General features: G+C 47.9%; 1 protein-coding gene across 1 annotated transcript in view; it reads left to right on the top strand.

The window, feature by feature from the left end:
* Nucleotides 1-14023, top strand: part of OTULIN (OTU deubiquitinase with linear linkage specificity) — a 62375-nt gene that overhangs the window by 16866 nt on the left and 31486 nt on the right. Inside the window, exons 2-3 of the mRNA XM_069958140.1 lie at nucleotides 11555-11713; nucleotides 13665-13889. Coding sequence (XP_069814241.1) covers nucleotides 13726-13889 — 164 coding nt within the window. The 5' untranslated portion in view covers nucleotides 11555-11713; nucleotides 13665-13725. The remainder of the gene's footprint in view (nucleotides 1-11554; nucleotides 11714-13664; nucleotides 13890-14023) is intronic.

The following is a 14023-nucleotide window of genomic DNA, read 5'->3' on the forward strand; positions in this document are numbered from 1 at the left end:
CCAAACAATGATATTACACGGGCCGATTATCGGTGTTTCGCTTAACAAACCGCTCATAGTCGCCCTGTGTAATGGACCCTTAGCTCTATTGATCACTGGTAATTGTCTCTGAAGCCACCAAAAGAGAAAACAATGGATCCTAAAAGCCCTATTCCACGGATTGTCAGAGGAGCAAACGAGCACTTTCAGCGCTCGTTTGCTCCTCGTTCCCCGCTTGCTGACGCCGCTATTCAGCGCGACTGCAGCGAGTGGGTGAGTGCGGGAGGGGCGGCGGGGAGCTGCGGGGGGGCTGCCCGGGTGATCGCTAGATCGTCCGGGCAGCCCATAGGATACAGCACCATCTGCTGCCGACGCTCCTATTCAACGGAGCAATGGCAGCGGATCGTTGCTATATCAGTCACTTGTTTTTCAACATGTTGAAAAACAAGCGACTGCAACGATCAGCCGACATCGTTCATGTCGGCTGATCGTTGCAGTCACTTGTTTTTCAACATGTTGAAAAACAAGCGACTGATATAGCAACGATCTGCTGCCGTTGAATCATTGCACTCTATTCCACGGGACGATTATCGTTCGTATATCGTTCGATTATCGTTCGTCAATATCAGCAGAATACAGACGATAATCGTTCCGTGGAATAGGGCCTTTAAGAAGAATTAGCAGATAAGTAACACAGATAAAGCAAATCCATATAAGAAAGAGCTGCTGGAAGTTGGAAATCAATGTGATGAAGCTGCAGGAGGGTCCTGCGCAATGTGATTAAGATGCAGGAGGGTCCTGCACAATCTGTTGTACAGTAGCTGCAGGAGGGTTCAGTACAGAGTGAGACAGAAAAATAAGACGCAGTCACCCGTCCATCCAAAGAATTGACATGTCAATTCTTTGGGTGGATGGCGTTATCTGCCTCACCATAGAATGGAGATGCGCGCAAGTGGGGGCGAGCAACATAATCCAGAGCGGGTTATCCCATAGTGTGAATGCATCCTAAAGTCACACCCTCTAATGTGTCACCGTGTTCCAATGAACTGTCACTGTCCTCATGTAATGTGCTACTACCTCCACCTCTTGCATTGTGTCACTGTGTCCCCCTCATGTACTGTGCCATTGTCCCCTATTATTAATGGACTGACTCTCTAATCAATTTTCCCAATCTTTGACTCTCCAGCTGAAAAACGACAACTCCTCTCATGAACTGCCAGTAGGACATGATGGGTGTTGTAGTTCTGCAACCGGGAAAGCTACAGGCTGCCAAATTACAACTCAAACCATGAACTGTTAAGCAGGGCATGATGGGGGTTGTATTTCTTGGGATAAGCTCACCTGTCCAGATTCCTGCTCTTCTTCTTGGGCTCTGGTCTCCTCTTGTCAGGTCTGGCAGAAGTCCCAGAGGCAGAAAAGGGAACTCCTGCCAGCAGTATATTCAGTTGTATCAGCAATTGCAGATACAACTGAATGGGGAGGGAGAGCAGCCAGTAAGGTAAGTGGGTGTTATTCTTTTCACCGCCCCATCCCCCCAGGGCATTCTGAAAAAAGCCAATGGCTGAAGTACCCTTTTAACCCCCTGAGGGGTTTTTAGACACCGGTATTTCCAGGACTATGTTGGATTCCATGGATGACGTTAATGACTAGTTTTTTTTATTTTATAAAATGGTCAACGAGGGTTTTAGGGTTTTTACAAATAAAAAAATAATTATCAATTGTGTTTTGTTTTCTTTACATTACAGGCTTAGTAGTGGACGGCATCCATTGCAAAGTCGGGCTTAATGTTAGTATAAAATGGCTAACGCTACCCCCCCAATATTACCCCAGTACTCAATGCTACCAGATTACTAGGAAGAGCCGGGTGCCATTAGTCCCGGAGCATCAAATTTGGCTCTCCTGGACTGGGCGGTAGCCGGGGGGGGTGTTTAGTGTTAGCCATTTTATTACTAACACTAACCCCCGACTTAGGGTACTATTACACGGAACGATAATCGGCCCTATCCGGCCGATTATCGTTCCGTGTAATAAAGACAATGATCATCGGCTGATCGTTGATATAGGTTCTGACCTATAATTGTCGGGCGCCGACCACTCACCGCTACGTGTAATAGCGGTGCGTGGCCGACGATATGCAAAGAAGAATACATACCAATACAGGCTGCAGGGCTAATCTTCCTCTGTGCTTCTCCCTGGGTCCCGCGCATCAGGGCGGCCTGTGTCAACTGACAGGCCGCTCAGCCAATCACAGGCCGGGACCGCAGTGGCCAGTGATTGGCTGAGCGGCCTGTCAGCTGAGACAGGCCGCTCTGAAGCTGGAGTGCGCGGGACTCGGTGAGAAGCACAGAGGAAGAGGAGCCCTGTAGCCTGGATAGGTAATGTATTGAGTTTAAACAAGGGCTGCAAGGACATCAGTAACAATGTCCCTGCTGCCCTTGTTAAACAATTATCGGAATGTGTAATAGTTATTATCGGGCTCCCATCGGCCCATGTAATACCACCCTTAGTAATGGATGCTGTCTATCAGACAGCTTCCACTACTAAGCCTGTGATGCAAATAAAAAAACACAAGGCACAATTGATACATTTTTTTTTTATTTAAAAACCACCCCTAAACCCCTCATTGACCATTTTATAAAAATTTTAAAAAAAAGCTGACCATCGACGTAGTCCACAGAAACCAATGTAATCCTCTGGATACCGTTATCTGAAAAAAAAAAAAAAAAAATAGACGCACAAAAAAGGCAGGAGTACAACCCCTGGTAAAAAGTATGGAATCACCAGTCTTGGATGAGCACTCATTCAGACATTTCATGCTGTAAAACAAACTCAGATCAAAAACATGATACAGTATTAAGGTCATTCCAAAGTGCAACTTGTTGGCTTTCAGGAACACTCAAAGAAATGAAGAGAAAACATTGTGGAAGTTAGTGAATGACACTTTTATTGACCAAGCACAGGGAAATAAATATGGAATCACTCAATTCTGAGGAAAAAAGTGTGGAATCACTCAAATTGGAGGTAGAAAAAAAGGACACACCCAGTCTATTTCCTTTCCCTAAATGGACACCTGCCCCAGATTAGATGTGCCCATTAGTCTGCAGTTAAAAACACCTGCAGTCATGACACCTTGGAGGGCTGCTGGACGAAGTGGAGTGGCGAGAACCATGGCTCCAACAAAAGAAATGTCCCTTGAAACAAAAGAGAGGATTGTGAAACTTCTTGAAGAAGGTAACCCTTCACGCATGGTTGCTAAAGATGTGGGCTGTTCACAGTTAGCTGTATCCAAGATATGGACCAAATACAAACAGCATGGAATGGTTGTTAAAGCCAAGCGTACTGGTAGACCAAGAAAGACATCAAAGCGTCAAGACAAACAACTTAAGGCCATTTGTCTTGAAAACCGAAAAAGTACAACTAAACAGATGAAGCACAAATGGGAGGAAGCTGGAGTCAATGTATGTGACCGAACCGTAAGAAATCGCCTAAAGGAGATGGGATTTCTATACAGGAAAGCTAAACGAAAACCAGCATTGACACCTAAACATAAAAAAACAAGACTCCAATGGGCTAAGGAGAGGCAATCATGGACTGTGGATGACTGGATGAAAGTTGTCTTCAGTGATGAGTCAAGAATCTGCATTGGACAAGGTGATGATGCTGGAACTTTTTGGTGCCGTTCCAGTGAGATTTATGAAGAGGCCTGCCTGAAGAAAACAACCAAATTTCCACAGTCCTTGATGATATGGGGCTGCATGTCAGGCAAAGGCACTGGGGAGATGACTGTGGTTAATTCTTCCATCAATGCACAAGTTTACATTGACATTTTGGACAGTTTTCTCATCCCTTCAATTGAACAGATGTTTGGAGATGATGAAATAATTTTCCAAGATGACAATGCATCGTGCCATAGGGCAAAAACAGTGAAGGCATTCCTTGAAGAAAGACACATTCAGTCGATGTCATGGCCTGCAAATAGTCCAGATCTCAACCCAATTGAAAACCTGTGGTGAAGATTGAAAAAAATGGTCCACAAGAAGGCTCCAACCTGCAAAGCTGATCTGGCAACTGCTATCAGAGTTGGCACCAAATTGATGCAGAATACTGTTTGTCACTCATCAAGTCCATGCCTCAAAGGCTGAAAGCTGTTATAAAAGCCAAAGGTGGTGCAACTAAATACTAGTGATGTATTTTGAATGGTCTTTTGTTTATGTGTTTTTCATGATTCCACACTTTTTTCCTCAGAATTGAGTGATTCCATATTTATTTCCCTGTGCTTGGTCAATAAAAGTGTCATTCACTAACTTCCACAATGTTTTCTCTTCATTTCTTTGAGTGTTCCTGAAAGCCAACAAGTTGCACTTTGGAATGGCCTTAATATTGTATCATGTTTTTGATCTGAGTTTGTTTTACAGCATGAAATGTCTGAATGAGTGCTCATCCAAGACTGGTGATTCCATACTTTTTACCAGGGGTTGTAGACAGGTGTTCTACTGCTTACAGTAGCAGCATCTTTCCAAATAGCTGCTTACAGTCTGGCACCTAAGGGGTTAAGTATGGATGCATGGTATCCACACTCAACCCTCTGGGAGCCAGACACTTCAAACTGCACCCATACCAGCAAGGAAGGGGGTTAAGTGCCCCCCTCGGCTGGGTGCAGTGTAAGATACAGGCACAGGGGAGAGAAAGCAGCTCCCCTGTGTCTGCATTTTCAGGACACAGCCTGGTTAATAGCCTTAACCCCTGCCTCACTGGTCCAGACTGCAAGTAAACCTATAAGTGCTGCATACTCACGTAATCGGGCCGTCGCGCTGATTCCATTTTCAGATCTGCTGCTTCATTCCCGAGTTCCGACCTTCACTGTATACTGGTGTCAGGTCTAATCCATCAACATACAGAGAAGGTTGTAACTTGGGAACAGAGTGGCGGATCTGAGAACGGTAATGTCTAAATCCAATAGCGTAAATAGACCTGCTGACGTCACGTGGTCACATGACTTCCTCAATTCACGTGACTGTACAGCAGGCGTGGCTTATTCAGTTTAGCCTTGCTGGTCTACACGGCTGCCACGAGTTTGCGTCTCCAATTGTGCCACTGCACGTCCGTTCTACTGGAAATTTTTATGGGGGGCACAACAGTAAATATGATGGGTTCACTAGCAGGTGGAAGGAGGCACAATGGTGGGTGCAGTAGTATATGGGGGAGGGGGTGCACCCACCATTATGCCTCCATGCACCACATCCACCATTTACTACTTCACCCACCATTGTGCCTCCTTGCGCCTCCTCCCCATGTACTACTGCACTCACCATTATACTGTACTGCACCCCCTCCCCCATATACTGCACTCACCATTATGCTGTACTGCACCCCTCCCCCATGTACTACTGCACCCACCATTATACTGTACTGTACCCACCATTATGCTGTACTGCACCCCGCCCCCATATACTGCACCAACCATTATACTGTACTGCATCCCTCCCCCATGTACTACTGCTCCCACCATTATGCTGTACTGCACCTCTCTCCCCCATATACTACTGCACCCACCATTATGCTGTACTGCACCCCCTCCCCATGTACTACTGCTCCCACCATTATGCTGTACTGTACCTCTCCCCCATATACTACTGCACCCACCATTATGCTGTACTGCACCCCTCCCCATGTACTACTACACCCACCATTATACTGTACTGCACCCCCTCCCCCATGTACTACTGCACCCACCATTATGCTGTACTGCACCCCCTCCCCCATGTACTACTGCACCCACCATTATGCTGTACTGTACCCCCTCCCCCATGTACTACTGCACCCACCATTATACTGTACTGCACCCCCTCTCCCATATACTACTGCACCCACCAGTATGCTGTACTGCACCCCTCCCCCCATGTACTACTGCACCCACCATTATACTGTACTGCACCCCCTCCCCCATGTACTACTGCACCCACCATTATGCTGTACTGCACCCCTCCCCCATATACTGCAGCCACCATTATGCTGTACTGCACCCCTCCCCCATGTACTACTGCACCCACCATTGTGCTGTACTGCACCCCTCCCCCATGTACTACTGCACCCACCATTATGCTGTACTGCACCCCCTCCCCATGTACTACTGCACCCACCATTATACTGTACTGCACCCACCATTATACTGTACTGCACCCCCTCCCCATGTACTACTGCACCCACCATTATACTGTACTGCACCCCCTCCCTCATGTACTACTGCACCCACCATTGTGCTGTACTACACCCCTCCCCCATATACTGCACTCACCATTGTGCTGTACTGCACCCCCTCCCTCATGTACTACTGCACCCACCATTGTGCTGTACTGCACCCCTCCCCCATGTACTACTGCACCCACCATTATGCTGTACTGCACCCCTCCCCCATGTACTGCACCCCCTCCCCATTTACTACTGCACCCATTATACTGTACTGCACCCCTCCCCCATGTACTACTGCAGCCACCATTATACTGTACTGCACCCCCTCCCCATGTACTACTGCACCCACCATTATACTGTACTGCACCCCCTCCCTCATGTACTACTGCACCCACCATTGTGCTGTACTGCACCCCTCCCCCATGTACTACTGCACCCACCATTATGCTGTACTGCACCCCCTCCCCATGTACTACTGCACCCACCATTATGCTGTACTGCACCCCTCCCCCATGTACTACTGCACCCATCATTATACTGTACTGCACCCCTCCCCCATGTACTACTGCACCCACCATTATACTGTACTGCACCCCCTCCCCATGTACTACTGCACCCACCATTATACTGTACTGCACCCCCTCCCTCATGTACTACTGCACCCACCATTGTGCTGTACTGCACCCCTCCCCCATGTACTACTGCACCCACCATTATGCTGTACTGCACCCCCTCCCCATGTACTACTGCACCCACCATTATGCTGTACTGCACCCCTCCCCCATGTACTACTGCACCCACCATTATGCTGTACTGCACCCCTCCCCCATGTACTACTGCACCCACCATTATGCTGTACTGTACCCCTCCCCCATGTACTGCACCCCCTCCCCATGTACTACTGCACCCACCATAATACTGTACTGCACCCCTCCCTCATGTACTACTGCACCCACCATTATACTGTACTGCACCCCTCCCCATGTACTACTGCACCCACCATTATACTGTACTGCACCCACCATTATACTGTACTGCACCCCCTCCCTCATGTACTACTGCACCCACCATTGTGCTGTACTGCACCCCTCCCCCATGTACTACTGCACCCACCATTATACTGTACTGCACCCACCATTATACTGTACTGCACCCCTCCCCATGTACTACTGCACCCACCATTATACTGTACTGCACCCCCTCCCCATGTACTACTGCACCCACCATTATACTGTACTGCACCCCCTCCCTCATGTACTACTGCACCCACCATTGTGCTGTACTGCACCCCTCCCCCATGTACTACTGCACCCACCATTATGCTGTACTGCACCCCCTCCCCATGTACTACTGCACCCACCATTATGCTGTACTGCACCCCTCCCCCATGTACTACTGCACCCACCATTATGCTGTACTGCACCCCTCCCCCATGTACTACTGCACCCACCATTATGCTGTACTGTACCCCTCCCCCATGTACTGCACCCCCTCCCCATGTACTACTGCACCCACCATAATACTGTACTGCACCCCTCCCCCATGTACTACTGCACCCACCATTATACTGTACTGCACCCCTCCCCATGTACTACTGCACCCACCATTATACTGTACTGCACCCCTCCCCCATGTACTACTGCACCCACCATTATACTGTACTGCACCCACCATTATACTGTACTGCACCCCCTCCCTCATGTACTACTGCACCCACCATTGTGCTGTACTGCACCCCTCCCCCATGTACTACTGCACCCACCATTATACTGTACTGCACCCACCATTATACTGTACTGCACCCCTCCCCATGTACTACTGCACCCACCATTATACTGTACTGCACCCCCTCCCCATGTACTACTGCACCCACCATTATACTGTACTGCACCCCCTCCCTCATGTACTACTGCACCCACCATTGTGCTGTACTGCACCCCTCCCCCATGTACTACTGCACCCACCATTATGCTGTACTGCACCCCTCCCCCATGTACTACTGCACCCACCATTATGCTGTACTGCACCCCTCCCCCATGTACTACTGCACCCACCATTATGCTGTACTGTACCCCTCCCCCATGTACTGCACCCCCTCCCCATGTACTACTGCACCCACCATAATACTGTACTGCACCCCTCCCCCATGTACTACTGCACCCACCATTATACTGTACTGCACCCCTCCCCATGTACTACTGCACCCACCATTATACTGTACTGCACCCCTCCCCCATGTACTACTGCACCCACCATTATACTGTACTGCACCCACCATTATACTGTACTGCACCCCCTCCCTCATGTACTACTGCACCCACCATTGTGCTGTACTGCACCCCTCCCCCATGTACTACTGCACCCACCATTATACTGTACTGCACCCACCATTATACTGTACTGCACCCCTCCCCATGTACTACTGCACCCACCATTATACTGTACTGCACCCCCTCCCCATGTACTACTGCACCCACCATTATACTGTACTGCACCCCCTCCCTCATGTACTACTGCACCCACCATTGTGCTGTACTGCACCCCTCCCCCATGTACTACTGCACCCACCATTATGCTGTACTGCACCCCCTCCCCATGTACTACTGCACCCACCATTATGCTGTACTGCACCCCTCCCCCATGTACTACTGCACCCACCATTATGCTGTACTGCACCCCTCCCCCATGTACTACTGCACCCACCATTATGCTGTACTGTACCCCTCCCCCATGTACTACTGCACCCACCATTATGCTGTACTGCACACCCTCCCCATGTACTACTGCACCCACCATAATACTGTACTGCACCCCTCCCCCATGTACTACTGCACCCACCATTATACTGTACTGCACCCCTCCCCATGTACTACTGCACCCACCATTATACTGTACTGCACCCCTCCCCCATGTACTACTGCACCCACCATTATACTGTACTGCACCCACCATTATACTGTACTGCACCCCCTCCCTCATGTACTACTGCACCCACCATTGTGCTGTACTGCACCCCTCCCCCATGTACTACTGCACCCACCATTATACTGTACTGCACCCACCATTATACTGTACTGCACCCCTCCCCATGTACTACTGCACCCACCATTATACTGTAAGGCACCCCCTCCCCCATATACTGCACCCACCATTATGCTGTACTGCACCCCTCCCCCATGTACTACTCCACCCCTCCCCCATGTACTACTGTACCCACCATTATCATATTTATTGTTGTGTCCCCCCTAACAATTACCTGTGGAAAGGACCAGCAGAGAGAAGCTAACTTGTGGCTGCCCTGTAGACCAGCCAGGCTAAACTGAATATGCCACACCTGCTGTATAGTCACATGACTTGCGGAAGTCATGTGACCTTGTGATGTCAGCAGGTCCTTTTACAGTATGGGATTTAGGGTCTATTCACACGTCAGTATATTTTTCCAATCCGCAAATTTCAGTCAGTATACAATCCGCAAATTCAGTCCGTATTGCATCCGTATTGCATCCGTATTGCTTCAGTAAAATACAGACCCCATAGAGTTGTATTGGATGTGTCAGTTACTGTCCGTACTAGGGTCTGTCCTTTTTTTTTTGCGGAACGGATTGCAGCCCAGTACACAACACGGATGTGTGTATAGGTCCATTGAAATACATTGGTCCTATATTATTGCGGATCCGCAATTAAGGACATGAACAGGACGCGTACCTGACTGCCCACAGATATACAGGCTGACCCCAAGCAGCCAATCAGTAGGAGACTGAGAGATCACGTGTTCGGTATCCCACGTGACACTCCACATATGCGTCTATTAGTCACTCTGTACACTCATCTCCGCCCTTTCCACGGCGCTACGTCACGTGCAACCAATCACCAATCACCTCTGAAATGGTAGTAACCCCGTAAGCTACACCTCCCGTGATTGGACAATTCCAACGTGATGAGCTGATTGGTCTTCAGCGCAGGACACGTTTATTGGCTGTTAGTGACAGTCTAGGCGGAGTGGGTGAAGCAGGAAAGTGTAGGAGTGCAGTACTCGGTTTCCGGTAGTTGTCACGGTAAGTCGCTGAGATGTTGGTGTCAGGTACAGTGTGTGGTGATGCACGTGTACACATCCATGTGGTGGAGGGTGCAGTGCTGTCACTGGCTGCGGCGTCCTGTACGGTGACAGCCGGCGGCCGGTGTGCAGGTGTCCTGCCCCAGCACTACACTAATATGCCCGGAGCGACAGCTTCTGTGGATAAATACAGCCAGACGTGAGTCATGTGACCTCACAGCGTAGCGTCTAGTGCTGTGTGAGCGCCGGGCAGCTGGGGCACCTGTCATTGGGGCCCATTGTATTCCTCATCAGATGGGAACCCAGCAGCAGTGGACAAAGCTAAACATAGTGACGTGCCCCTCTAAGTATGTCACACCTGGGCAAGAAGTGTCCTTCCAGGTGATATGTCACTGACATGTTGTGGGGATTTGCTGTTCTAGTCAATAGAGGGTTGTCGTTCTGCATGCACTGTAATACATCTAAAAGCCCAGCTAAGTGTATGTTCACATGGCTTCATCTTCCTTAGGAAAGTAATACTCAGCCAGCAGAGCAGAACTTCTGAGGGTACCTGCCTTCTGACCCTTAGGATCACACATGAATCTCCCCTGAGCTATACACTCAGACATAAAGGATGCAAACTGCTTGTACTCCACGGGAAAACTACCGAGCTATAATGCAATGAAGTACTGTATAGTATTAATGCAGACTATGCATATCATGTGTAAGGTCCAGCATAGTCACCGGTGGCAGCCAGCACAATCGGTCAGATGCAGTCCTCTGGAGAGAGTGCTGTGAGAATATAATGGTATACAGCGCTACAACAAGATCTCCGGCGAAGGGGGCCGAGAGCGCAAAAACGAAGCTTGACCCTCACCAGCCACCATACCCAAGAAAGGATTGACGTTACTTGAACTTTGAGTACTGCATGCAACACGCTGATTGTTAGTTGTAGTGGAGCCGCCGGCCAAGGCCTGCTCCCAACACACTTCTAAGCTACTCTGCTTCTGAGGGGACGGAGATGACCTGGTACAAACAAGCTTTTACTTAATCAAAAATTTTGGAGTACTAGCATAGGATCCGCTATTGTGTTAGCACTATAGGGATCAGTGCACCACAACTAGTTTTAGCGCTTTATACTAATATATAAGAATTTTCATAGTACCTTTAGTAGTAAACATCTAGTGATGTCAGTGTATATTAGCTAGAGTACACTCCCTACACCTGTCATTGCTGAGATCATTGTTGATTCATTCATCTAAAGTTTTCTGTTTATTGTAGTCTTAGGACAACTCAAGTTTTTCATTGATGTTTCTGTGTAATAGGACTATTGTACGCATATTTCTATTGCAGCAAAGAAGAGCCAGATATACCCCTGAAAGAGGAAGTAGAGGCGTCTCCTGAAAGCTCACAGCAGCTGGAACCTGAGTTTCTGAACTGTGCTGTAGAGGTGTTCATTTATACGCAGAGAAATACCTTACTTCCTGAGAAAAGCAATGAGATAGAAAATGGGTGAGTTCTATTTAGCTTTCTACCCTTCTGCCACTCTATATATGTAGCTATTCTCCAGGCAGTATGTGGACATACTGATCTACCCCACCATTTCCCCCCCTAAGCTGTGGACATACTGATCTACCCCACCATTTCCCCCCCTAAGCTGTGGACATACTGATCTACCCCACCATTCCCCCCCCTAAGCTGTGGACATACTGATCTACCCCACCATTCCCCCCCCTAAGCTGTGGACATACTGATCTACCCCACCATTCCCCCCCCTAAGCTGTGGACATACTGATCTACCCCACCATTCCCCCCCCCCCTAAGCTGTGGACATACTGATCTACCCCACCATTTCCCCCCCTAAGCTGTGGACATACTGATCTACCCCACCATTTCCCCCCCTAAGCTGTGGACATACTGATCTACCCCACCATTTCCCCCCCTAAGCTGTGGACATACTGATCTACCCCACCATTTCCCCCCCTAAGCTGTGGACATACTGATCTACCCCACCATTTCCCCCCCTAAGCTGTGGACATACTGATCTACCCCACCATTTCCCCCCCTAAGCCGTGGACATACTGATCTACCCCCCATTCCCCCCCCCCAAGCTGTGGACATACTGATCTACCCCACCATTTCCCCCCTAAGCTGTGGACATACTGATCTACCCCACCACCCCCCCCCCCCCCCCAAGCTGTGGACATACTGATCTACCCCACCATTTCCCCCCCTAGGCTGTTCACCCACTGATCACATAATATGTAACTTTTTATTTGATATCCATACCTGCCTTATTTACATATTGAATAAAGTGAAGATTTACTGAAAACGCCACTATGGAGGAGGCTAAGAAAATTACCTTTATTCTCTGCGTCCACTACCCTATGGAAACGTAACAGCAGGTCAGACTTTTCTAACCTGCGTTTAGTTTGTTTAAAGAAAAATGCTCATTTGTAGGTATTGCTATTTATGGTGCCCCTTGCTGTTCTTTTTGTTTTCTACTCAAGACATTCACCCAGTTAGTTTAGTGCCAAAGAGAAGAGACTTTTTTTTTTTTTTTCCTGCACTCATTCTTATTGGTTAGCACACAGGTAATCATACATCCCTACACTGGCTTAGATTTACCAATCTGTCTGAGAAAATAATCAAACATATGTTTGCATTACACAGCTGGTAACCAACCACAGCAATGAAAACTGAGATGTGTCCCACTTATTTATTTATTTTTGTCTCAGACAGACTGATAAATCTAGGCCAGTGTCAGGCAGTGGGCCTGAGCTACTGAGCATTTGCGAAGACCGGCACTGGGCGTGTCAAAGAAATAATCATCATTTAAAAGGGATACTGTCGCCTAGAAGTAAACTGCTTACATGGTTATGTTGCAGTTGCCTCACAGATAGCGTTTGGAGTTTTGATCATTGGGTCCAATTGCTGAGACCCCCACCGATCATGTGTCAGTTTGCCTTTCAAAAACACAGAAAGGGTTTCTTTACTGTAAGAGCAGTGAGACTATATCACTCTCTGCCAGAATTGGTTATGGTAAATGCAATAAGAGGCCACAAGTGCCTGGATACATATCTGGTAATAACATTACAGGTGCTAGGCATTAGATTCTGGAGAGGGGTTGTTAATCCAGTGTTTTATTCTTACTGACAGATGTGTAGTCAGGAAGAAAAATTTTTAAATGAGAAATTGGCTTCTACTCTAGCTTTTTCTTTTGCCGTTTCTTGGACCAACAGTATATAGGGTAATAGGCTGTGTTAGGTATAGTAATCCATTCATTGTAATGTGGCTGAGCTGCAGCGCAGTCTTGTACTCGTTACTAAAGTTACACGGGGTCAGTGGCTCTTGGTGACCTGGTTGTACCAGGAGGGGGGCACATTACAGCTAGGTCTGCAACTGAATCCCTCTTTTACATAAAATTCTAAGACATATCTCTGTTTTTTTTATAACATTTCAGAGAAAATCCTCTTTATTTTCTGGATACTGGAGAAATTTACACCAACCAGGTTGATGGAATAATGGCTCTGGAACCTGTGAGTTATGCCTGTCTGGAGCAGAATCCGAAAAGGTTATCAGGAGAGTGGAGCAGTGCGGATGATGGAGAAGCAGATGCCGGCAGCCTGTCTGAAAGCAGTAAGAGGTCGAAGTTTTTCCAGGATTCCCAGCCTGAAATGACTGATGGGTATATTAAGATATAGCTTTATTTTATAATTTATTTTTTAATTTTTTTATAAAACACTTCCCCACTGTAATAAAGTACCATGATAAATTATTGCTAAGGTGTAGATGGTAGAAATGCTGACTGTAGTATCTAAA

Source organism: Dendropsophus ebraccatus, chromosome 2 (assembly GCF_027789765.1).
Source record: "Dendropsophus ebraccatus isolate aDenEbr1 chromosome 2, aDenEbr1.pat, whole genome shotgun sequence".
NCBI lineage: Eukaryota > Metazoa > Chordata > Amphibia > Anura > Hylidae > Dendropsophus > Dendropsophus ebraccatus.